The sequence below is a fragment of the Rana temporaria genome, chromosome 3 (assembly GCF_905171775.1).
Source record: "Rana temporaria chromosome 3, aRanTem1.1, whole genome shotgun sequence".
NCBI lineage: Eukaryota > Metazoa > Chordata > Amphibia > Anura > Ranidae > Rana > Rana temporaria.
Genome location: NC_053491.1, coordinates 317,989,242 through 318,015,074, shown reverse-complemented (window position 1 = coordinate 318,015,074; position 25,833 = coordinate 317,989,242). Strand labels below are relative to the sequence as shown.

Below are 25,833 nucleotides of genomic sequence, written 5' to 3'. Positions count from 1 at the left end.
TACTTGTTAAGACTTAAGGCAGCATGATAGGAGGACACAGTGAATGATGCAAAGCAAATACAAATCTTAAAAGAGGAAAAGGACCTGCCTTATATAACTCTTTATCTCAAATCATACCTAGGTCAATTTATACACAGCATGTACAATATCTCCCAAAAGTGAGTACACCCCTGACGTTTTTGTAAATATTTTATTATCTTTTATGTGACAACACTGAAGAAATAACACTTTGCTACAATTTAAAGTAGTGAGTGTACAGCTTGTCGCTCTCACTCCCTCATACTGGTCACTGGAAGTTCAACATGACACCTCATGGCAAAGAACTCTCTGAGGATCTGAAAAAATAATTGTTGCTCCAAATAAAGATGGCCTAGGCTATAAGAAGATTGCCAAGACCCTGAAATTGAGCTGCAGCAAGGTGTCCAAGAGCATACAGTGGTTTAACAGGACAGGTTACACTCAGAACAGGCCTCCCCATGGTCGACCAAAGAAGTTGAGTGCACGTGCTCAGCATCATATCCAGAGGTTGTCTTTGGGAAATAGACCTTTGAGTGCTGCCAGCATCAAATTGGTCTGCATGGCTGTCCTCCCAGAAGGAAGACTCTTCTAAAGATGATGCCAATAAAGCCCACAAACAGTTTACTGAAGACAAGCAGACTAAGGACATGGATTACTAGAACCATGTCCTGTGATCTGGTGAGATCAAGACAAGCTTTTTTGGTTCAGATGGTGTCAAGCATGTGTGGTGGCAACCAGGTGAGGAGTACAAAGTCAAGTGTGTCTTGCCTACAGTTAAGCATGGTGGTGGGAGTGTCATGGTCTGGGGCTGAATGAGTGCTGCCAGAACTGGGGAGCTACAGTTCATTGAGGGAACAATAAATGCCAACATGTACTGTGACATACTGAAGCAGAGCATGATCCCCTCCCTTCAGAAACTGGGCCGCAGGGCAGTATTTCAACATAACGACCCCAAACACACCTCCAAGATGACCACTGCTTTGCTATGGAAGCTGAGGGTAAAGGTGATGGACTGGTCAAGCATGTCTCCAGACCTAAACCCTATTGAGTATCTGCGGGGAATTCTCAAATGGAAGGTGGAGAAGTGCAAGGTCTCTAACATCCACCAGCTCCATGATGTTGTGATGGAGGAGTAGAAGAGGATTCACGTGGCAACCTGTGAAGCTCTGGTGAACTCCATGCCCAAGAGGGTTAAGGCAGTGCTGGAAAATAATGGCGGCCACACAAAATACTGACACTTTGGGCCCAATTTGGACATTTTCATTTAGAGGTGTACTCACTTTTGCTGCCAGTGGTTTAGACATTAATGGCCGTGTGTTGAGTTATTTTGAGGGGACAGCAAATTTACAATGTTATATAAGCTGTACCCTCACTACTTTACATTGTAGCAAAGTGTAATTTCTTCAGTGTTGTCACATAAAAAGATAATAAAATATTTACAAAAATGTGAGGGGTGTATTCACTTTTGTGAGATACTGTATATACAGCATCTGTGCTTCAAGTTATTCTGTCAGCGGAACAAACTTCATATAATGCCTATATGACTTCAAAGCATCTACATGTGTGCCATGGCACCTCGAGAACCTGGAAACTCATCTTATGAAAATCTTGGCTTTTCCAGAGAAAGTCCAGTCCATGGCCCATCCGACTCCTAAACAGTAATTTTCAAGAAGTGGCAGAGGGCAAGCCAAGGCTTGATGTTGTCTCTCAAGCCCTGTATACACAATTGGTTTGTCTGATGAAAACGGATCGATGGACCATTTTCATCGGACAAACCGATTGTGTGTGGGCCCCATTGGTTTGTTTTCCATCGGTGAAAAAAAATATAGAACTTTTTTTAAAAAAATCATTGTCTGTGTGGAACTCCATCGGAGAAAAATCCATGCATGTTTAGAATCAAGTTGACGCATGCTCGGAAGCATTGAACTTCATTTTTCTCAGCACGTCGTAGTGTTTTACGTCACTTCACGCTACGTCGGATTTTTGACTGATGGTGTGTAGGCAAGACTGATGAAAGTCAGCTTCATCGGATATCCAACGAAAAAATCCATCGGATTAGATTCCATCAGATATCCGATCGTGTGTACAGGGCATAAGAAGAAAATTACAAAAAATATGTTGTCAGTGAACTGGGGAACTTCACACATGTAAATGTATCTGCTAACAACTGTAGTTACTGGAACGAAGTTATGTAGGCAATTTATAAAGTTTATTCTACCGATAAGTTGGTTTGCTTAAAGGGAATGTATAGTCATTTGTTTTTTTTTAAATATTTATGTAAAAGGATCAGCTTGATGTACACAACCTTAAATATACTTTAATGTTTTAAAAACAGTGTTTTTCTGTCTAATTTTAAATCATATATGTACATGGTGGCAGCCATATTTGTGCTTTACATACACAAGTTCTGCTTCTGTGCTGCAGAAATATAAATGACTGCATTGAATTGAATTAATCACAGAATTAAACAAATTTAATTCTTTTTAAAGTCTTTAGTCGTGTCGCAGTATACAGAAACAGGATCTGTTTTCAGAAAAGCTTCACTTTTTTAATTGAAAAAAAAACATCCTTAAAGGCAAAATTCACTTTTATGCCATAGCAGTAGGCCATGAGTGCCAACTCCAAAGCCTAGCTGAAAAACTCCCATTGTAAGCAATCAGCTTTGTCTTGCCTAGTAGTTGGGTGCACTAATAGTCACCTCCAGCACTTAATCCTGCCGCTACTGGGGAGAGCACACTGTGGATGCATGGGTTTAGAGTGAGGCAGAGCGCTCAATACTGTGATGCTGAGAGCGGGTGCTTGAGGTATAGTGTGACCCAGCCTCTTGGTAGGACTTTATTGACTTTATTGCTTAGAATGAAAGAAGCCGCAGGGGGGGTGATGAGAACAAGTCCGTAGAACTTGAGCACAGTAATAAAAACTTTCCTCTTGTTTCTTTTGACTGGAATTCATTGACCATTTTTTGACATGCATCGATCAGAATTAATTTGGTACCTTATTTTTGATCTCTTTACATGTATACCATAAAATATTATTGCACCTATATTTCTCACTTTAAACTTTCTCCTTAAGCACTTGTTCATCCCAGGCCATTGAAGTAACAGGCATTGGTAGAACACTTTACATGCATTGATGTGCTGCAATTCCGTTCATTTTAAATGGCATCCCCAACACACTTCAAAAACACATTTCAGTGCACAAGAAAACAGCACAATGTCCTCCTATACATTGCAGTGCACTAAGATGTAAACATCACCTATTTTTTTCATGCACTAAGGTGCATTGCAGTCAATTCAGTTTGAATGGGCTGCCTAATGCTGCGCACTGTAACATGTGTCAGAGTACTGGGTTGTGGTGTGAATGGACCATAAATGATTTGTTGAGGCATTACCTAAATTTACCCAAAAGATCCCTCTTTTCTTTTATCTATAGTGAGAACCTGCTTTTTTTATTCAGCCCTTTTAACGTGCTGTGCTGAGATGGTATAGTTGTCAGGATACATGCCACCATAGATACACATACCTTGTTTATTCTCAATGTTTAGTCACATCCTGGCAGGAGAAGGTAAGCTATGCGAAGCCGCCTTAGCCGTGATTCACACGTGTCAAATCACATGTCAAATCGGCGGCAATTGCACCATCCTAATCGATTCCAAAAAGGAGTTTCTGTACTACTTTTTGCGATTTCGGCCGAAAACGGGACTGACAAGTGGGAGTGAAATCATGCGAGTTCAGCTGAACTCGCACGGCTTGACTCCCGCAGCCCAGTGTGTGCCTAGGCTAAATCCCAGAAAACCTGACCTGTCTGATTGACATTTCTTCCAAGAGTCGGCCAGTTGATGTGTGTCTGACCTATAGACATCAGACTGTTACCCAATCTAGCCAAAAGCAGCCAAAACCAGGCCAATGTCATCATGTGTCTGTGTGCTGCTAAAGTGGTTGAAAGAGATGCTTTAAATCTACTCTACATATATACATTAAGTAATCAAAATATGGTACAGCAAGCATGTCAAACTGGAATAATACATTCAAATATTACAACAAAAACTTACAATATGTCATTACAGTGTAGTTTCCCCTTAAAACAAACAAGCTTTATATGCTCGACTTTCAGAGGTAAATGACTTGGTGCTCCAGGGAGATTTTGTGTATGAAGAAGAACATCCTACTGTAAAAACACATTGTAGTAGATTTCCAGCACTGCAGAAGTATTTTGTTGTCTCTTAGGATCACAATGTTATTATGTTTCTGTCCATCTTTACATGCATGAACCTATATACTTCAATAACTGGATGTTGAAATTTTATCGAGGCTGTGACCTGAAAATAAAAATGTTCTAAGAGAAATTTTTGATTACACAGGATGTCAAGAATGGTAAAATACGAACGTGTTCCACCATGCCAATGTTTACACCCGGGGAAGAGAGAAGTCATCCCTGGTGAGATTTAATTACCAGATTACATGTCTGTATGAACCTTTGCAAACTCACAAATTGTAGTGAAATGTCTGGATTTATAGATAGTGGAACGTGCTGAGGTGCCTGCTTATATCTCCTTAAATAGGAGATAACAATAGAACATTATCTGAAAAAAAAATTCAGATCACAAAAGTGACATTTATAAATAAAATACCACTGTTTGCCCTCTCATATCTTCAAGAGCTAACCCTACATAGACACAGACCTTAGTGTGATACTCAGCTCTGTATCTTGCCCATGCTTGATCCAGCATCTTCCTCTTCTACTAACATAAGGGTTTAGTACAGAGCATAGAGTTCTGCCACAGAGTATAATGGACTACCTGCAGACAAGTATATATGCAAACACTGAAGCCTCGTACACACGGCCGAGGAACTCGACAGGCGAAACACATAGTTTTGCTCGTCGAGTTCCTTGTGAGGCTGTCGAGGAACTCGGCGAGCCAATTTTCTCCATTCTCGTCGAGGAAAAAGAGAACATGCTCTCTTTTTGGCTCGACGAGTTCCTCAACAGTTTCCTCGTTGAAAAATGTACACACGATCGTTTTTTGCCGAGAAACTCGGTCGTGTGTACGAGGCTTTATAGTCTGTGGTGAAACTAGCACGTGCACTACTAAGCAATCCATTGCCTAGAAGAAGGGCAAGTTGCTGCATAAAATTAGAGCAGCCTACAGATGTGTATGACCTGAGCTCTGTGTTTTTTAAGGTTTGGCATGAGTTGGGTGGGAAGGAGAATTTGGTTGTATTTTATTAACCATTTCAGCTTTATTTTAAGAATTCCTGAAGTTTTAACTGGGGCTAGTATTTTTAAGTGTTTGGAGGAGGCATGGTCCTCCACCCGGCATTTACTTGGAAGCAAGGCTTAATTTAAGATTAGGCACATAAGACTTGTGTCTATACATGAAAGAGATATAGGGTTAACAGAGCGGGTTTCTCTTGTCTTACAAGCTTTCCCTGTGATGTCCTGAGATGGTAATGCCTATCTTCTAATACCTCTTGACAGCTATTATCTAAACCTGAACCTGATTACCAATGCTTCATGTGTATACTCACCAATTTGCACCTTAGAAATCCTTTAATATCTGTGCTTTATGTACTCTCTGTACATGTATTTTCTATCTGAAATTACTTTAATTAAACAAGATTGAACAAATTTTTTTCTAATATTACAGTATTAATATATCATTTGATTTAATCAGGAGAAGGCAAACCACATTTAAAACATCCCATATCTCCCTTATTATATGTTGTATTATACCTTACAAGATACCCTGTCCGTTTTATTTAAATATGACTCTCTCAGTGCTTATTGTGATCTTACAGATCCGGATGTACCGTAACTCCTACAGTATTTAAGGGGATCGCTACACAAGATTTAATCTTTGGGACACCCACATCCTTCTGATCTTGGTATACCCTGTAGTTCAGGGGTGTCCAAACTTTTTTAAAGAGGGCCAGATTTGATGAAGTGAACATGCATGAGGGCATTTTGCCTGACATCCTTTGAACCATTAAAATTAAATGCAAACTGATATACTGCCCAACAAGAAATCTCTTGCCCTTGTGGTGAAGGGTGGGCTTGGGCATGTTATTTGGATATACCGTATTTATCGGCATATAAAAAGGCACAAGCATGTAACGCGCACCTTCACAGGGAAGTTTCAGGGATTTTTTTCAAATAAAGAACTGTGAAGAAAAATAAGAGTCAGTGCCCATCAATGCAGCTTAAACAGTGCCCATCTGCAGCCTTACCATTGCCATAAATGCTGCCTCACAAGTGCCATGAATGCAGCCTCACCATTGCCATGAATGCAGCCTCACCATTGCCATCAGTGCAGCCTGATCCATGCCCATCTGCAGCCTCGGAGAATCTCCTGTTTACTCGGCGGCCTCTTTAATACAAAGTCCCACCTCATATGATAGACAAAAAAGTCGTCCAGTGCCAGCCCAGGAGACAGGACTTCCTATTACAGAGGTTGCCGAGTAAACAGGGGATTCTCCTCTATGTAATCTGATGGCACTTGTCCCGCCCCCCTCCCTGCCCCCTCCGAGGCTGCCAGAACTGAACGATAAACATGGTATATATCATTTGTGGCCCCCCCAACACTGTGCTCTGGGATTCGTTGGGGGCCACAAAAGATATATATATCCAAATTACCAGCGGGGTATTAAACTGAAACACGGGCCGCAATTGTCCAGCGGGCCAGACTTTGGACTTGCCTGCTGTAGTTGAACCCAACTCAGTTCTGTGATTTTTTATAGGTATTTATGGAGGTGGTGGTTTATGCAAAAATTGGCTTTGTGTCCCAAAAAATGATATATAATGTTCTAGAAAATCAGCATAGTAATTAGTTACACAGTGTCAGTGCATTTTCTAAAAGGGCAATTATGCTAAGCAGAGCTCTGACAAGCCTTCAGTATTGAAAAGGAGATCAATAACTGTTTTACAATAAAAGTGTAAAGGTTGCATATTTTTGTGATCTTTTATATATTTATTAATTACAAGTACATATATAGTGCTGTCAATTTAGACAGCACTTTACATATTTATTTATCTTCCGTTCATGGACGGACACAGCAGCCTTTGACCTTAGGGTTATATCCGCTCTCCTGAAGGAAGCAGATATAACCCTAAGGTCAAAGGCTGCTGTGTCCGTCCATGAACTCAGAGAAATGGATTTTACGGTGAGTCCAAAAATCCTATTTTTACATTCACAACAGTCCCTGTGCCCAAGGAGCCTACAATCTAAGGTCTCTAGCTCACATTCATACATACACATATTCGGGCCAATTTAGACAGGAGCCAATTAACCTACCAGCATGTATTTGGAGTGTGGGAGGTAACCGGAGAACCCGGAAGAAACCCACACAAGAAAAGGGAGCACATGCAAACTCTGTGCAGGTAATGCCATGGTTGGGATTCAAACAAATTACCCTTTTGCTGCCACGCAGAAGTGCTTTTTTTTTCCAAAAATTATTAATGATAGTCATATTTTGTAAGCAGAGATAGTGTGATATATTTTCTTGTGGTTTAAACTTAGGTTGTCAAAGTAGAATTGTATTGATTTTTTATATTTTTTTTTAGAAAACCATGATGATGAAAATAAAACAAATTTACATTGAGGGTAGCTAAACATACTTTAAATCTCATGGCTACTGATATTCTTTTCCCTTACTCATCTCCCACCACCATGGATTAAGTGCTTTTTTCCACAATTGTATACACTTCCATAAATGAGTGTGCTCATTTATTATAGGAATACGAGTGATGCATCAAAGGAGAAGAAGAGTGAGGTTGAAGATGGAAAAACACAGCGAATCACACAGATTGTACATAACGAGCAGGAAGGTTACTCCACCGTGGACTCTCCTGAGGAAAACAAAAGGTTCAGCCTCCCATCCCACCTGTACACAGATGAAATAACAGATGATATGACCATTTCACCCTACGCTAGTTTCACTTCCATGCATGACAAGTCAAGACCAGTGCTAGTTGGATGGCTTGATAAACTGTCTCCACAAGGGTAAGTCAAGTTACCATGTTTAACTACTTCAATACAGGGCATTTTCACCCCCTTCCTTCCCAGACCAATTTTTATTTTTCAGCACTGTCACATTTTGAATGACAATTGCGCGGTCATGCAAAACTGTACCCAAATGAATTTTTGGGGGATTTTTTCACCACAAATAGAGCTTTCTTTTGGTGGTATTTCATCACCTCTGCGGGAATAAATATTACAATTTAAAAAAAAAAAAAAACGTTCTTTTCCTCAGTTTAGGCCGGTACGTATTCTTCTACATATTTTTGGTAACAAAAAAATTTGCAATATGCGTATATTGATTGGTTTGCACAAAAGTTATAGAATCTACAAAATAGGGAACAGAATTATGGCATTTTTATTTTTTACTAGTAATGGCGGCGATCTGCGATTTTTATTGTGACTGCGTCCTTGCAGCGGACACATCGGACACTTTTGACACATTTTTTTGGACCATTCACATTTATTCAGCGATCAGTGCTATAAAAATGCATTGATTACTGTATAATGTGACTGGCAGGGAAGTGGTTAACACTAGGGGGCGATCAAGGGGTTAATATGTTCCCTAAGGAGTGCTTCTAACTGTAGGGGATGGGGACTCACAAGGGGAGGAGACCGATTTGTGTTCCTCTGTACTGGGAACACACATTGGTCTCCTCACCTCTGACAGAACGTGGATCTGTGTGTTTACACACACTGATCCACGGTCCCTCAGTGATCGTGGGCAATCGCAGGTGCCTGGCGGACATTGCGGCCGTTCTGAGTGATTCCGCGGGCGCGCGCACCCCCTAGACGGCCGCGAAGCCCAGGATGTCATATGACGCCCGCCCAGGATGGGAGATCCCTCCTGAGGGCATCATAGTACTATGGGCAGGTAGTGAATTGGTTAAATTAAGTTGTTATATGGTTGATTATTCTATTCATATGCTGTAAGCTCTTGAAATTTTTATAACATTCCGTTTTTACCAAAGATCATATATGAAAGAAGAAACACCCAAAAGCACATAAAGTGTTTATAAAAGTAAAACAATTTTTTGAATAACATGATGGTTAAGGATGCACTGATACCCGTTTTTTTCAGACACTTTTCCTCAAGTGCTTGCTGATACCAATTACTGATACCTATTTTTTTCTTGCAGTGCGAATTGAGCCCATACAAAATGAATGGGCTCAAATCGCACCACAAATAATCACACAAGGATGTGGTGCGATTCCTGTCTGAATCACATGTGGTTTTCCACACCGCTCCTGTGTGAACCCAGGCTGAAGTCACTATGACAGGCCTGTGTTCACACAAGAGCAGTGGGGTAACCACATGTGATTCAGACCGGAATCGCACCACATTCCTGTTCAAATCACATGTGATTCTTTGTAGTGCAATTTGAGCCCATTCATTTTGTATGATTTCAAATCACACCGTACGGAAAATTTATTGGGTTTTAGGCAGGGGTTGACAAATTTGCTTGGAATCTAGGAGCCAGCTAAAAAAGTTAGGAGCCAGAAAACGCGCCCCGTCGAGCTTGCGCGCAGAAGCGAACACATACGTGAGCAGCGACCGCACATGTAAACGGTGTTCAAATCACACATGTAAGGTATCGCCGCGATTGGTAGAGCGAGAGCAATAATTCTAGCCCTAGACCTCCTCTGTAACTCAAAACATGCAACCTGTAGAGTTTTTTAAACGTTGCCTATGGAGATTTTAAAGGGTAAAAGTTTGTCGGCATTCCACGAGCGGACGTAATTTTGAAGCGTGACATGTTGGGTATCAATTTACTCGGCGTAACATTATCTTTCATAATATTAAAAAAAATGGGGATAATTTTACTGTTGTCTTATTTAATTAAAAAAAGTGTAATTTTTTCCCCAAAAAAGTGCGCTTGCAAGACCACTGCGCAAATACGGCATGACAGAAAGTATTGCAACGATCGCCATTTTATTCTCTAGGGTGTTAGGATAAAAAATATATATAATGTTTGGGGGTTCTAATTAGAGGGAAGAAGATGGCAGTGAAAATAGTGAAAAATTACATTAGAATTGCTGTTTAACTTGTAATACCAACGGCCACCACCAGATGGTGCCAGCTTACACATCTGGTGGTAATAACTTGTAATACCAACGGCTCACCACCAGATGGTGCCAGCTCACAAAAAAAAAAAAAAATTTTTTTTTTTTTTTTGCCCCCCCTTCCAAGCCAAGTCGCCAGGACCCTATTTCTAGTCGCCATGGCGACCTGGCGCCCAGGATTTGTCGACCCCTGGTTTTAGGTATCGGAGCATTTGCACGAGTACAAGTATCGGTGCAACCCTAATGATGGTTATTCTAAAAGTGTAGAAGAAAAATATTGCTTTGGAATATTTTGTATTTATTTTCAGCTAGCAGGTAAAGCTCTAGCTTCTATTTCACATGTTTACAAGGCTTATCTTAGTGTGTACCTACATTTTTTTATGTTAAAGTGGAAGAAAAGCCTAACTATAACTAATCCTAAAAATGTCCCCCTACCTATTCTGCCTACCCCATATAAAAAAAGATCTATGCACTAACCTATTTTAAATCTGTTCCATTCCAGTCACATGATCCTGCAGCTCCAGGTCCCCAGTGCAAGGGAGTGCTGACAACGGCTGTGAATTCTGAGAGCTGTCACGTCACTCATAGGCTCCCATGACCCAGCCATTGTTGGCACTCCCTCCTGTCACCTGCAGCAGCAGCTCCTTTACACAGACAAGCTGAAGCTGCACGATCATGTGACCAGACCAGAGCTGATAATTAATAGGTAAGTGCACATTTTTTTTGATATACAGGATGGACAGAATAAGTAGGAGGTTAGGTGAGGGAACAATTTAAAAAATAATTACCGTAGTTATGCTTTCTTCCACTTTATGTGCATGCATGCTACAAAGTGGGGTTGATTTACTAAAGGTATATAGGCTGCTCACAAAGAATACCCAATCACATGCAAAGAATGTAAAAAAGTAGCATGTTTGCTTGCGTCCGACTGGGGGGGGGGGGTTGTTACTGTTTGCTGCCCCCCCCCCCCCAAAAAATTTTTTTTTACCACCAGCCGCCACTATAGAAAACTAAGAAAATGGTTCTTCTTGCCTGCAGCAAACTGGTCAAATTTTTTTTAGCCTAGGAAAATCCACTTAACTAAAGCTCAAAAACTGCTTTTATGACAGAATCCTCAGTTTGGAAAAAATTACCCCTTTTTCTGCTCTATATAGCTCCTATATACAGAGTTTCTATATCTAGTTTCCTTCATATATGTCTGATGTGGTGCAGGTAAGATTGTCATTAGTGATGAATATTATAAAGCTAGGTTGTCACCCTCACAATCAAATAGGACCAGTATACCATAATCAAACAAAAAATACCAAAGTTAGGATATCAAAATAATACATTCGACTAGGGAGACAATTGGACGTAGGACCCCTAGCAATCAAATACCTAGGGAACAGGCAATATGAAATCCAAAAGATTCATAGAACACTAACAGTAGTCAAAACCGCACCTGAGGTTGACCAGTGTATATAGTATGGTCCATCGGGCCAGGCCACAATTTAAAAGCCCTTCTATCCAATATCCAATGGCAAAGCTGACCGTTGGTAGTGAAAGTGGCTATGAACAAAATAGAACGCCCCAGGAAAGACAAGAGGTGAGAAATTGGTCCAACATGTAGCTGAGGGACAGAAATAAGAAAAACAGATAATAAGAAAAAGAAAGAGGGAAGAAAGACAGGATAGAAGAAAGAAAATAAATGTTGGGAGGAGCCATGAGAGAGGGGTGGGCCCCTGGGAGTCCTTGGCATACACAGCTGAGCACAATGAGGATTCTACGAGTCCAAAAAATGTGAGGGCGGGCACATCAATGGAAACTGATCTAACCAGGGTTGCCATATGCTCAGAAATTTGTCCTGAGTGTCTGTGAGTATCAACGTGAGCTTTTTGTTTACCAACGTCTCATGCACCCGTCGCTTTACCTTTTGCTATTTCTTGCAGGAACTATGTTTTCCAGAGAAGATTTGTAAAGTTTGATGGAAATAATCTAATGTACTTCAGTAATGACAAGGTAAGTGGCTCATTTGCATTCACATTGAGTAATAGAAGGAAGGAAGGCGTGATTGGTAGCAGGCATATCATAACAATTCTAAACCATGTGATGAAAATTAGAGCCTGTGACTTGTTTGATAAGAGGTGTGAATAACAGTGAATTTAAAAGCAATTGTGGCGTGTCACATGGCTACTCGTTGACACCCAAATTGATGCATTTATAATAGACATACCACATACACATCTTGCATATAGCACCATCTTAGCACCATTTGCTCTGTGGTAAACAGAAGCGGGCCCTTATACTTTTTTTAACGCCTTTTCAGATTTGAGACTACTCCCTTTTCCTACTGGCTCTATAATGCTTACTCATTGCCATTAGCATTATCTGGTCTTGGTGTTAAACAGTTTCCCTTCCAAGGTTTGAGAACTTCAGATCAGTGTACCTCATCTTAAATCCATACAGTGACTTTTCCATTTGTTTTACTTCTCACTGACATGTGTGCGTTACTGGAACCTCCGTCATAATGGGCCAGTATACAGTATATAAACACATTCCAACATTCCTATACAAATGTCTATTTACTTTTTCAATAGTTTTTTCCTTTTTCCTTTAACCTTGACTCTTCTGTTTTCTCTTGCTATGCCATAGGAACTGGAAATAAGGTAACTTAATGGGGATGTCACTGGTGCTAAAATACTAATTTTGTCCAGACTGACATTTGTAAGCAGTAAACTTGATGCTTTTCTTTGTGCATATTCTGCATGTGTGCCAACAGCCTGCAATTCAGTAATGTGGGCAGGAGGTCAACTACATTTTATGATATTAAAAGACCTATTTTGCAAGCGTACATATAAAGTCAAAAATTAAAAGAGGGAGTGGCTGGGCATACTGCTATGATGCAATATAAGACACCCAGGGTGTCTTTATTTTAGTTTTGCTTTTAATACCCTTAGATCATCCATAGATCTGAAGGCATTCTACTATGCAGATGTTGGCCCATTCTTCAGATCGACAGCAATGCTCTGCTTACTCCAAACTCCCCTATCTGACTTTTGGCCAGAGGGATTATCTGTCACAGAAAAACAAAGGAATTGGAAGTGGGGCCAAGTAGGAATCAGGTCAAATTATGTATATGAGAAAAGCCTAGGATTTGAGGATCTAGGATGAGGTCTCCATACTTTCTAAACAAAGGGCCAGTTTACTGTCCTTTGGACTTTAGGGGGCAGGACTGTGACCAGTAGGAGTAGAAAATACCTCTGCATCAGTGGGAGTAGACCATGCTTTAGGCTTGGTGGTTAGTGGGAGGAAAATAATACATAGCACTTATGGTCAGTAGGAGGAGGAGTAGTGCCCCATTGTTGGTGTCAGTTGTAGGTATTATGCACCACTGTTGATGTCAGTGGAATGATTGGTGCCTCATTGTTGGAGTCAGTGGAATGAATAGTGCCTTGTATCAGTGGGAGCTACAATGCCCCAAGGGGCAGAAAAAGGCAAGCAAAGGGCCACATCTGGCCCATGGGCTGAGGTTTGGAGACCACTGATCCAGGAGAACATATGAAGGAAACTAAAGAAAGGTGTGGGTACTTGGAAGTACGTGATATTCATCTTTAGCACCCCTGTGGTAGGGTACAACTAACTTCTGATTTCCTGTGTAGAATAAATAACAATTTTAGGTGTTAGATTTACAAATGTATCAAAATACCTAAAAAAAATTGTGATTTAAAGATATTTGTTACAGTTTTGCCTATAGAGCAGAATTTATCATATTATAACAATAAAATTCAATTCACGATTTAGGAGATGTTTTACTAACACGTCAGTCTTTGTTTGCGTGAATAATAGTTTGATCAAACAAGAATAATCTGTAAATTGGTGTTTTTAAAATGTATGTAAACCTAACAATAACACACTTTCCATACCAGGCTGCTCCGTCATAGAGAGTACAGTGAGTGATGATTGTTACCTTAGGACAGGAAGTGTGTTACTGGCAGTTTCAGTAGGTGAAAATAAAGGAAAGAAGCACAAAAATATAAAACCAAAAATAAATTGCAGCCCCACATCTAATAAGCGGTAATATCTTACATTTTTTGTTCTTGGGTTTAGATAAACTTTGAAAGCATTAAACATGTTTAACCTGTTCAATTAACCCCCCTGGCGGTATTCCCGAGTCTGACTCAGGGTTACATTTCTGTGCTGCGATCGGTAACCCCGAGTCAGACTCGGGCTCGCCTCGCTGAATCCACAACTAGAAAACAGCGATAATAAATTATAATCACTTGCAGAATTGTGCGATAGCGATTTGTGGGGAAATTCGTCATAAAAAAATAAGTACGTAATGACAGTGACAATTCTGCAACTGAGCAAATTTCAGTGATTTTGAGTTGATTACATTATTGAATAATTTTTATTATAATTATATTATTATTTGTTATAATTATTTATTATATTATTTATAATTTTGTTTTAAAAAAAAATGTCATACCCGGTATGCCTACTAGACTCTTGTTTGGACAGATTTAAGTGAGTTATTCCTAAGAATTACAGGCCTACAGTATAAAACGCCAAATTTCCTTGCAAATAATGGTACCGCTTTCAGCACCTTTTTTTCTGAAATAATCATACCGCCAGGGAGGTTAAAGAGGTTTTCAAGTGGTAAATAAAAAACAAACTTTTACAACCCCTTGAAGAAGGTAAACTGCAATTTATTTCATTTTTGGTTTTGGATTTATTGCTGGCTTGTGAATTGTTGATTACTGGCTAAAAGCAAATTAAGACTAGATACTTTCAGACTTCACAGAGACTCTGACTGATGGATTTAGGGAGTACAATATGTTGGCTAGGTTGGATTATTGGCATTTTTCCATACACCACTCCTTGAACATGCATCCTGATAGTGGGAAGAAAGTTTAAATTGTCTCTTATCATTACACTGCTGTCTCAAATGTATGGCTTGTTTTCGGTACAAGGAGGAATTTCTATTGACTCTTTTCTTTCATATCTTAGGACATATATTCTAAAGGTGTGATTCCACTGACCTCCATTGAAATGGCTCGCTTAACGAAGGAAAATAAATTTGAAGTGGTCACTAAACACAGAATTTTTGTCTTTCGAGCTGAGTGTGAAGGTATGCTAAAGTATTGTTACACAGTAAGATGCTCCTAATTTGTACAAGAGCGTCAGTTTGGTGGTTAGCATAATGGCCTTGCAGAGTTTAAGCATACAGTTTTCTTATATTTGTGTAGGTTTACTCTAAAGCCGCTTACACATGACCATTTTTCATGTCATGGGAAAAACAACGTTTTTCTCGACGCGATTCTTGTCAAGCCTGCCTTGCATACACACGATAGTGAAAAAAAAAATGCTCGAGCAAAGCACGGTGACGTACAACACGTACGAGGGCACTATAAAGGGGAAGTTCCATTCGGATGGCGCCACCCTTTGGGCTGCTTTTGCTGATTTTGTGTTATTAAAAGTTTGGTGAGAAACGATTCGCGCTTTTCAGTCTTCGTGCTTTCCAGTCTGTTACAGCGTGATGAATGTGCTATCTCCATTACAAATGCTAGTTTTACCAGAACGAGTGCTTCCGTCTCATAACTTGCTTCTGAGAATGCGCGTTTTTTTCCCATCGTTGAAGCCTACACACAACCATTTTTCACAACGTGAAAAACGACGGGAAACAGAGCATGTTCTAAATTTTTAATGCCCATTTTTCACGATGAGAAAAATGCTCTGCAGCCCACACACAACCTTTTTTATCGACCATTTTAAAAATTTGCATTTTTCTCACCATGATAAACGGTCGTGTGTACGCGGTATAACATTCCACAAATGAAACAAAAGAAAGATAAAAGTGTGCCAAACATAATCCCAATTGAAGGTGACCGCACAACCTCAGTAAAATCACAAAAGTTTATTCACATCATTATTAGTTAAAAAGAATATCATAAAATCACAGTATTATCATATCGGTAATCCCTGAAAGAGAGCTAATCCTGCTTGGCACTGACTATCAAGAATAGATAATACTAGGTGGTATCAAAAAGTTTTGAGGCTGGCTCTGTTTATACACTATCACCATCAAAACAGTCCCCTTGCACCCAGTGTTCCTGCCACTGGAATGTGTTCTTTTATTGAATCGTGTCAAGCTCTTGTGTTGCCATCTGTTGGCATGTTACAAAACTAGTCTCGAAACTTTTTGATAGCAACTCGTACATAAATATTCATAAGGTTATAACATCATGTCACAGATGGCCAGATTGCAGGATTATGGTCATGGTTCTCAATGCGTTTTGCCTTTTAATTGCTTCATCAGGTGACCAAGTGTATGACCATAATGTTGTGTGAAAGGCACTACAACCAGGTAGGAAATACATCAGACCACCCAGGATCAGGACAAGCACAGTGGGCTGTGGATAACAATATAGGACCCCTCTTAAGCAGCCAAAACTGTACAGCTCTATGGTAGATAGGAAACCCCCATATTCCAAAATATGGGCCTTTTTCTCATGTATATATATAAGAGTCAGAGGCATGCTTAAAGAGGAACTGCAGTCTTCGCACATATTTTGTGATAAAAATATCTTTGCCATTCTGAAGCTTCCCTCCAACCACTTGGAGGGAAGCCAAATATATGCCAAATATGCTGCAGAAATCTCCCTCCACTGAGTTTGGCTGCATCCATTTTAACTGTGGGCAGCTGAAGCTCATCGGACATTTGTTGTCAAAGTTTGAGAGCCTTCACAGCAAACATTTGTCCGATGAAGCATACACACGGTTGGATTTTCCCATCAAACAGGTCCGTCGGACAATTGTTGGAATCGAGTCACATTGCAAGTCAATTAAAAAATCGCTAATGAAATAGAGAACTTTTGTAAGTAGCCATTTAAAAATGCTTGAATTTTCTGTGATTTTACGTACAATTTGTTTTTAACTTGTGATGGAATTTCTATAAAATATGGATATAAAACTCACAGAGAAGACTGGCAAAAACCTTTGCCACTTTTAATAAAAAAACATGGCCATAAATAGCCCAATCCCACTCGCTTCCAATTTAACAGTCCTGTGCAACACTTGGATAACAATTGAAAGCTCCTCCTCACATGTGGAGGACTGTTAAAGTGTGTGCTATGCAACTTCTTCCCTCTCCACCAATCAGATGTAAACTTTAAAGTATACATGCAGGGCAAAGCATCAAGTTCACTTTGCCCCCCTCTGCATAAACACGTAACCACATTTCCTTGGCTAGCCCACTCCTCATTCATCTGCTAAAAGCCAAGAAAACACCCGATACTTTCTGGTATGCAGCAGTATGTGCTCCACTCCCCTTGCGCTCATGTGCCATTGCTGGTGTTTGGTGATTGGCCCACTGCTTTTACACAAGGACATGGATGGAGTCCTTCGTATAGTGAAAGCTCAAACTATCAGCTTGGAGTTTACATAAGCTAATGAATGAAGGACATATAAGCTGCTGGAAATGGTTGCATTGAAGTGAACCTAAACAAAAAACAGTGGAATGAACTGATGAACAACAGCTATGAAAAACTGAAGCTTTAACTTTTATTTTGTGTGGAGTGTACCTTTATTAGCCAGGAACACTAGATATATTGAACCTCAGAAACAGTCTCATGAAACCTTCCAACAGTAGATCTTGGTGGCTTCCTGCTTCCTGACTTTTACTGCATTAAATTAGGACTTCCTGTTCGGCAGAGCAGGATGTCTGGATGTCATTCAAAGAAACGTTTCTCCTTAGTGTAAGCAGATGACAGAGTATTGTTTCAGGCTAACAATTGCTTTGTCCCCAATATTCTATTTCTGAAACATTTGTTTTAACTTTGTCATGTATACTCATTTGTAAAAGTCTCCTTTTATAGAGTCATATCATACAATAAAGAAGTTTTAGCAAGGAAACAACTAAAGTACATATACGTCTATTCTTTGCAGAAAGATTCCTTATATACTGATAGAAACGAAATACCCATACATGACAGATTTGGTTATATTACATCTAATAATAAGATAATAATAATAATAATCACAATAATGTCTGGTGCACACGATCAGAAAATCAGACGAAAAATACAGCTTTAGAAGCAATCGTACGATAATCTGTTCTTTAGTACACAGCTTTTGAGAGCCGAACACGACAGTTCATGCTACATTTTTTCCAAAGGGACGAACACGAAAATGTTTGTTGTACGACACCATAACATATGATATTCGATCTAATCAGTACAGTACTCGAACGAAAAAAAATCGAAAGATCAAGACCACACATGCTCAAACTACAGAATTACAATACAATACGACACATGGCATCACTTCCAAAGTTGTATTCTGTCGTATGAGAGTTTTCGTAACTTAAGTAACCTCTTAATTTTCAATGTGAGACTAGCATGCAAAAGAAAAAGAACTATAATTTATCCAATATTCTAATTGTGTGTAACAATAATAATGTTACTTTATGGGTAACAGATGTCTGCCTGTGCTGTAAATTGCAAGGAAACTTGGGCATCAAGCGTTTGCATTCGTCTTTTTAAAAGGTTTGTATTTTTCTTTTTTCTTTGGACGAACACATCTAAAACTAGGTGAAACGTTGTTATTGACTTTAAACAAATAGGATTTTAAGAAATAATGTAACCTATGTCAATATGCAAATTCCTTAGCTCAAAGGAGTGAATGGTGCTCAACGATCCAGAACAAGGTGAAAGAACAACGCATGTTTAATCCTCGCTCACGCTCAAGTTGTCTTCTTTTCGGTCAGAAATTTGGCTACCTGGAACTCAAAGGATATAAGTCAAAAATATATGCCGTTCTCACTATAGATCAACTATGGATTCATAAGAATGAACAGGTAAGCAATATTAGATATGATGCTCTTTTGTAGTATATCGAAAAGTCAAATTTCGGACCAGAGCTAACTAAGCTTAAAATGGCTCCCATCTACCTTCATATACTTACCAAATTTTTAAGATGCTCCATTCTAGACACGTGATCTCTCCAGCGGCTTGTTTTAGGGGAGAGGAGAGAGCACTGACAACAGATCCATATAGAAACAGTACCCCCCAAAAATGTACTCAAGGGACTTTAAGGGCAACTAATAACCAGCAGAATTATAGAAATATAGAAATGTTATTAGAAATATAAAAATGTGGTGCATACATCACTATATATCAATGTACATAAAAACAATAGGAGAATTGGATCATATAAGTATAATTTTCCTAGTAATGATCTCGACGCATTTCAGGACCAATTAGGAGTCCTTTGTTCAGGACAACAGACAGATATGTCTAGCCTGGAATTCCACTTTAGGCCAAAAGATTAAGGAGTGGCTGGAACTCTTGACAAGTTTGACACAGTGAGAAATGAGAGGCTCTCCAAAGTAATGTCTCTCAATTGCCATTGTAACAAGCGTCCGCCTTGAAGATATTGCTGACTCAATGACAAATCAAAATGTTAGCGTTTGACCTGTTTTCAGTACTGGTGACAATGGTCATCAGGACAAATAGAGAGGGTTTATTTCCCCAGCAAGAAAGCAATAAAAACCCGACCTGACTTGAGGTTCTAAACATACCTTACTCTGTAAAAAAAAAAAAAAAATGGCTTTAAATTTAGGTTTTGGGTGAATTCACACATCGGTGACAGTCTTTTTTACTGTGTTGTAAAATGGCTGTCACTGCAAGGACACCCAGAAAACATTTGTTTTATGTGTGTCCAATTCACACTGCAATGCAGCCTGAAGCTGCAGCACACTGTACAGAATTGCATGGCACTGTACAGCAACGCAGTGCATCAAAATGAATGAAGTGTACTTTTGTACACTTCAAAGTTTGTACAAATAAAAAAAAACAGGGAGCTGTGTCAATGCTTGAAAGCGGAGGTCCCCCCGTTTTTTTTTTTTTTTTAAAAGCCAGCAGCTACCACTACTGCAGCTGCTGACTTTTAAAAAATGGACACTTACCTGTCCAGCGTGCCCGTGATGTAAGCAGACGAGGTGAGGGTGAGGGAATCAGGAAGTGAAGCCTTGCGGCTTCACTGCCCGATTTTCTACTGCACATGTGCGAGGATCACGGCGCGCCATCACTGGTCCCCGCTCTCTCCTGGGAGCAGTGTTTCCCAGAAGACAGCGGGGGGTAACGCGACGAGGCTGGACTCCCGCGGGAGTCAGAACCTGGAAGTGGTGCAAATACCTGTCTTAGACAGGTATCTGCATCCCCCTTCCCCTGAAAGGTGCCAAATGTGACACCGGAGGGGGGAGGGATCCAAAAACGGAGGTTCACTTTTTGTGTGAACCTCCGCTTTAAATCGGGCACCACACTGCCCCCTACCACAGTTGGGAACAGACAGCTGCTGGAGAAGTAAAGTACTATGGCAGCTGTCTGTTTTAGCTGGACAATATTATCTATCTTGTCCAATAACTTTGTATTCTGAGGAAGACTGTTCATGGCTGTTAAGACTTGCTCCATAGACATTAGATGGATAGACATGAAGATTGTCATCTATTATCTTTTGAGAACCTTAATAGGCATCATAAGTTATATAAAAAAAACATGGGCAATTATATGGAAACATACATTTTGTTAACTCAACCCTTAAAGGGGCTGTAAAGACAAAAATATTTTCCTCTTAAATTAAAGTCTGACAGTAGCTGATAAAGTATAAAGTAATGTTTTACATTATAACTAGTTTGATATCTGTTGAAATCGAGCTGTTTTATTCACCTCTGTCACTCCTGAATCGTTATTCTCACTGACTTCCTGGTTTGCGGTGCGCATTCATTCTTGCTAGTTCTCATTAGGCTTAGCCTCCATGCCTGTGAGGGATAAGAGAGCATCTTCACGCAGGGCTGTAGTCATAGGGAGGGGGTGAGCACATTCTGCTTTCCACCATGCAAAACAGCTCAGATGCTGGTGGAAAGCAAGAAGAGGAGAGACAGGAAATGGCATTTTCAAACCTGGATTACTGTATTTTGGAGGTCAAAAGGAAAAACGAGGTAAGTGATATTTAAATGCTCTAGCTTACAGCAATCAATTGATCTAATAAAAAACTAACCTTTAGTGTTCCTTTAAACATATTACATAAGAATTTTTTCTTGGTATTAAAAAAAAGGAAGCAAGCATTTTCTTTTTGTAGACATAACTGAAGTAACAGTAGGGGGAGTGGGGCTAAATGTCGATAACTTGTATGTAGAAAGTTTTAGTTCTGTGAGTACAGCGACTGTTGCATTGTCTGTTTTGCAAAGCAAGGACATTCTTTCTACATCAGTAACCAAGGATAAAATAGCATACAGCTAGGTACTGATTGCCTTCAGAAGGAGGTCAACAATGGCATCCTCCCTACAAGACAGGTTTTCTTTATAACAGATCTTGCACCAAAAAAAAACAAGGTACCACTAGTCAGTATTCCCACCCCTAAATGTACAAACGCTATAAAAAAGCAAACACAACTGAAACATCAGCAGAGAAAGATTCCACCCCGGTTAAGAGCCTGCTGCCTAAAAACTGGGGATGTTTCTCAGTCTTGGTGCAGCCTTCTGGGAAAAGTAAGGATCCCAAATTCAAAATCTGACAAGAATGTGCTACTGTACTGTGCAGGAATGCATTCTTGTGAGATTTGGGGTGGTCAGCTTTCCCAGGATTCCAGGTGAAAAATTGCTAGACGAATGTCACAAGCATTCTCCCAACTTTTATGAACTTTCCCCATATTTTATCAAATATGATTATTTTCTGTGATTGTCAGCTCCATCTAGTGACCATTATGTTTTTTTTTCCTATTGAGGCACTTCAGGAAAATGCTGCATTATGGGCACTAAATGAAGCTGACGATTATAGTAAGAAATAATATTAGATAAAATATGGGAAAATTGGGTTAATACTTATGACATTCATCCAGCATTTTTTTTTTATATATATATATATAAATGGAACCCTTTTCTCCTTTTGTTTCGTATTGTTTTTTTTTTTTTTTCTTGACACAAAGGCTGCTTTAAGAGGCAAATTCAGAATTTTGTAGAAAGCAACAACAAAAAATAAAGGAAAATAACACAATCTTGTTTAAATGTATAGTATATATTTTAAACTGAAAACAGCTAAATACAAATGAAATCCTGGCAGGAGGAAAGCTGATAAAAAAATGTATACATATTGCACATGCGTTTAGGCACATCAAGTGTTTGAGTGTTGATGGATTCCATTGGCTCAAAAGCCCCTCTCCTGAACACCCTTGTGATAGGTTTTTAATTTTTTAGCCTGTAAAAATGCTCCTCTTCTAATACACCTGTAAATGCATTTGTGTGCATGGACACATAGGCTAACATACACCTGCTTTTATGGGCTGAAGAAAAGGCCAAACGTCTGTAACAGGCATTTTTCAAGGCCTGTGTGCACAAGGCCTTAAAGGTTAAAAACAGTTGGGTCTGATATAACATGACTGTATTTATAAATTAGCTATGCAATGATTATCTATTCCTCCTCGCAGTTTTTCAAAATGGGCAACGGGATGTTTATAATCGATATGAATGGCTCTACTATCCGAGATGCAAGGAACAAGACCTTTGAGCTGATCACACCACATAAAAACTTCAGGTAAATATATAAACTTTCATTCATATCTGTGGTCAAACTTGCATGTTTATTGTGATTTACATGAACGGATAAGCTAGGTAATAGAAAATGGGAGCTCACCTAAAAATGTTAGAGTAAGACAGGCCATAGATAAATAGATTTTCTTTACTTCCGATTCCCCCACCAACACTGTCAGTGATAAAGAGGGAATGCCGCCCGCAGTGCCACTATATTTCTTTATCGTACATCACGGGACACAGAGCGGCATATTCATTACTATATGGGTTATATGGAGTACCTTCAGGTGATGGACACTGGCAATCTCAAAAACAGGAAGTGCCCCTCCCTATATAACCCCCTCCCATAGGAGGAGTACCTCAGTTTTTACGCCAGTGTCTTAGGTGTTGGTCATGGTTTAGCTTGCCTCCACATCCTTGGGATTAAGGTGGGCTAACCGGTTCTGTCCAAAGGCCTCAGTGCTAAAGTGGTCAGCAACCGGACCCCAAACCATTGGGGTATAGCCCATAATGCTTTCTGTCACAGAGAGCTGGACTCTGGGCCCAGAACTTAGAAACCTTTGGGGGCCTAATGTTTCTGTTGCCAGGGTGCTATATGGGCCCAGGACAGTGGATCCTTCATAGGAACCCAGGGCCTGAAGGTCTAGACGCCCCACGGAGATGGGGGAAGATTGGACCTCTTGCTGTGCAAAGTCCTGCGGCATGGAGCAGGAAAGTGAAGGGGAAACTTGCGGAACTTGGTTCGCAGCAGGTTTTGTCTGGGGGAAGGTCACAGCGGGACATGCCTATGGTTTATGCGCTGCATCTGGCAAGGTGAGTCACATATCTTAGGATAGGATGACTCTATATGTGTATATTCCCCATAATTGTGACCTCCCTGGTAGTATTTCAACTGGTGCTAGTAGCATTGAAAAGGGCCTGTGTGTATAGTGACAATTCTCTTAAGAGAAGCCCCTGGGAATCTATTGAGGTTTCTTATGTAGAGAGTGAATGCTCTTACCTGCAAGCCTGCTCAGAGAGGTCCAGGCGGTTGCTGCAGAGAAATAAATGCCGCTCTGTGGATCCTGGCCTGGACGGCAGGATCAGCCTCTGACCTCCTCGTGTGGGCCTCCCCCCCCCCCCCCCGCCGGCGGGCGCGCGCGCGCGTCCCCGTGATATCGGCGCAATTTCGCGCCGTTTTTCTGAAGGGGAAGGGCAGGCCCGTAGGTAAAAGGAAGGGGCGGCCCTTCCAAAAGAGTTCCCAGCTCAGTGATGTGTTGGAACTGAGAGAGGAAGGACCAGAGCGGCAGAGTGGGGCGCCGAGGACACACAGTGGCCAAAGAAGAGTATTACAGTCTTCAAAAAGACTGTCTTTCACCCTAAAGATAGGGTTTCTTTTTCTTTTCAGCAGTTTTTATTGGCAAATACTACTAAAGGGGGACAGAATGGTTTTTCTTTCTTTGGTTTAAAAAAAAAAAAAAAAAAAGAAACAAACCAAGATTAATAAGGAAAGGCATTTTTTTCCCCAGAAAGGGTTTTTGGGCAACAACTATTTATTTTCCCAAACACCATTAAGTAGCGGGCGTACCTCGGTATTGTACCATGGCATCTGGTTCGGAGGGTACAAAAGGTGGGGATTCCCCCAGAGGGTCCGGGGTCTCGGACAAAGTCTTACCGCTACTTTCCCCAGAAGGAGCCTTGGTGAGACCATCGGGATCTGGGGCTGGAGCTGGCACGGGTCAGTCCAACCCTAGGGTGGTCACGGACGAGGTACTGTCCACCTCTCTAAAGGAGATGGAAAAAAGAATGGAAAAGATGATAGCCAAGGCTATGCGGGGCAGAAAACGGAATAGATCTCCGTCGCCCGAGCGTGAACCCTCAGATGAGGAGGTCCCTTCCGCAGAGGAATGGGAAGACCTCTTGGACAAGGACCAAGTAGGTTCAGGGATCGAGGATACGGGTACGGAGGAGTCTGGCGCAGCCTCCCAAGGGGAGAGCTGGTGGGTTCAAGTTTTAACAGACTTGGTCCATAGGACGTTCAACTTGCCAGTACCAGATCTCCAAGTATCAACGGTCTCAGCTTTGGGCTCACTAAGAGCGCCTCAAACCAATGCGGTTTTTCCGATCCATCCTCTACTAGAGGAAGTTATGTTCCAAGATTGGGCCAAGCCAGATAGAATCTTTGTACCACCAAAGAGATTCTCTGCCTTATATCCTATGGAAGAGAAATTTTCCAAGAGATGGGCAGCCCCGGCTGTAGACGCAGCCATCTCATGTGTTAACAAATCTTTAACATGCCCTGTAGAAAACATACAGGTGTTCAAGGATCCGGTTGATAAACGCTTGGAAACGCTACTGAAAACCTCCTTCACTACTGCAAGGGCAGTAGTGCAGCCAGCTGTGGCTGCAATTGGGGTTGCGCAAGCATTATCGGATCAAGCTAAGCAGATGCTTAAACTTATTCCTGCCCAGCAGGCAGAAGAATTTTCGGACGTCCCTAGGGCCATACGCTTTACGGTAGATGCGATTAAGGATTCGATCCAGCAAGCGTCACGTTTATCGTTATCCCTTATCCATATGAGAAGACTCTTATGGTTAAAGAGCTGGGAGGCAGAGCCCCCATGCAAGAAGCTCCTGGTAGGGTTTCCCTTCCATGGAGGACGACTCTTCGGAGAAGACCTGGACAAATACATCCAGACCATTTCAAGCGGAAAAAGTACTCTTTTGCCCACCAAGAAGAAGTTTCGGGGGCCTGCGTTTAAACGACAGTACTCCCTTGGGCAGGGGCCCTCCAATACCAAACAGTATCGACGGCCTCCTGCAAGATCAAATTTTAACAAATCGCAGGGACAGGCCGGCGCAGGCAAGAAGCAGTGGTTTCGCAAGCCAGCAAAGCCAGCCCCCAAGCCGGCCTTATGAAGGGGCGCCCCCACCCTCGAAGGTGGGGGGAAGACTGCGTCTCTTTACAGAGGTTTGGGAGGCCAGCATTCCCGACAAATGGGTACGGTCCTCCGTGGCTACAGGCTACAAACTAGACTTCCTAAAGTTTCCTCCTCCTCATTTTCAGGAGTCAAGAGTACCAAACGATCCGAAGAAGGGAGCCGCATTAATAGCGGCATTGAATCATCTACTCTCTCAGGAGGTAATAGTAGAGGTACCAGTCCAAGAACAGGGGCTAGGTTTCTACTCCAACCTA

At 40.9% G+C, this 25,833-nt stretch overlaps 1 protein-coding gene across 4 annotated transcripts in view; it reads left to right on the top strand.

Moving 5' to 3' along the window:
- Positions 1-25,833, top strand: part of ARAP3 (ArfGAP with RhoGAP domain, ankyrin repeat and PH domain 3) — a 259,199-nt gene that overhangs the window by 126,751 nt on the left and 106,615 nt on the right. For all 4 annotated transcript variants that reach the window (XM_040344956.1, XM_040344957.1, XM_040344954.1 and 1 more), the window contains exons 5-10: positions 4,379-4,455; positions 7,751-8,017; positions 12,025-12,094; positions 15,083-15,203; positions 18,742-18,929; positions 22,556-22,662. In XM_040344956.1, the coding sequence (XP_040200890.1) occupies positions 4,379-4,455; positions 7,751-8,017; positions 12,025-12,094; positions 15,083-15,203; positions 18,742-18,929; positions 22,556-22,662 (830 nt within the window). The remainder of the gene's footprint in view (positions 1-4,378; positions 4,456-7,750; positions 8,018-12,024; positions 12,095-15,082; positions 15,204-18,741; positions 18,930-22,555; positions 22,663-25,833) is intronic.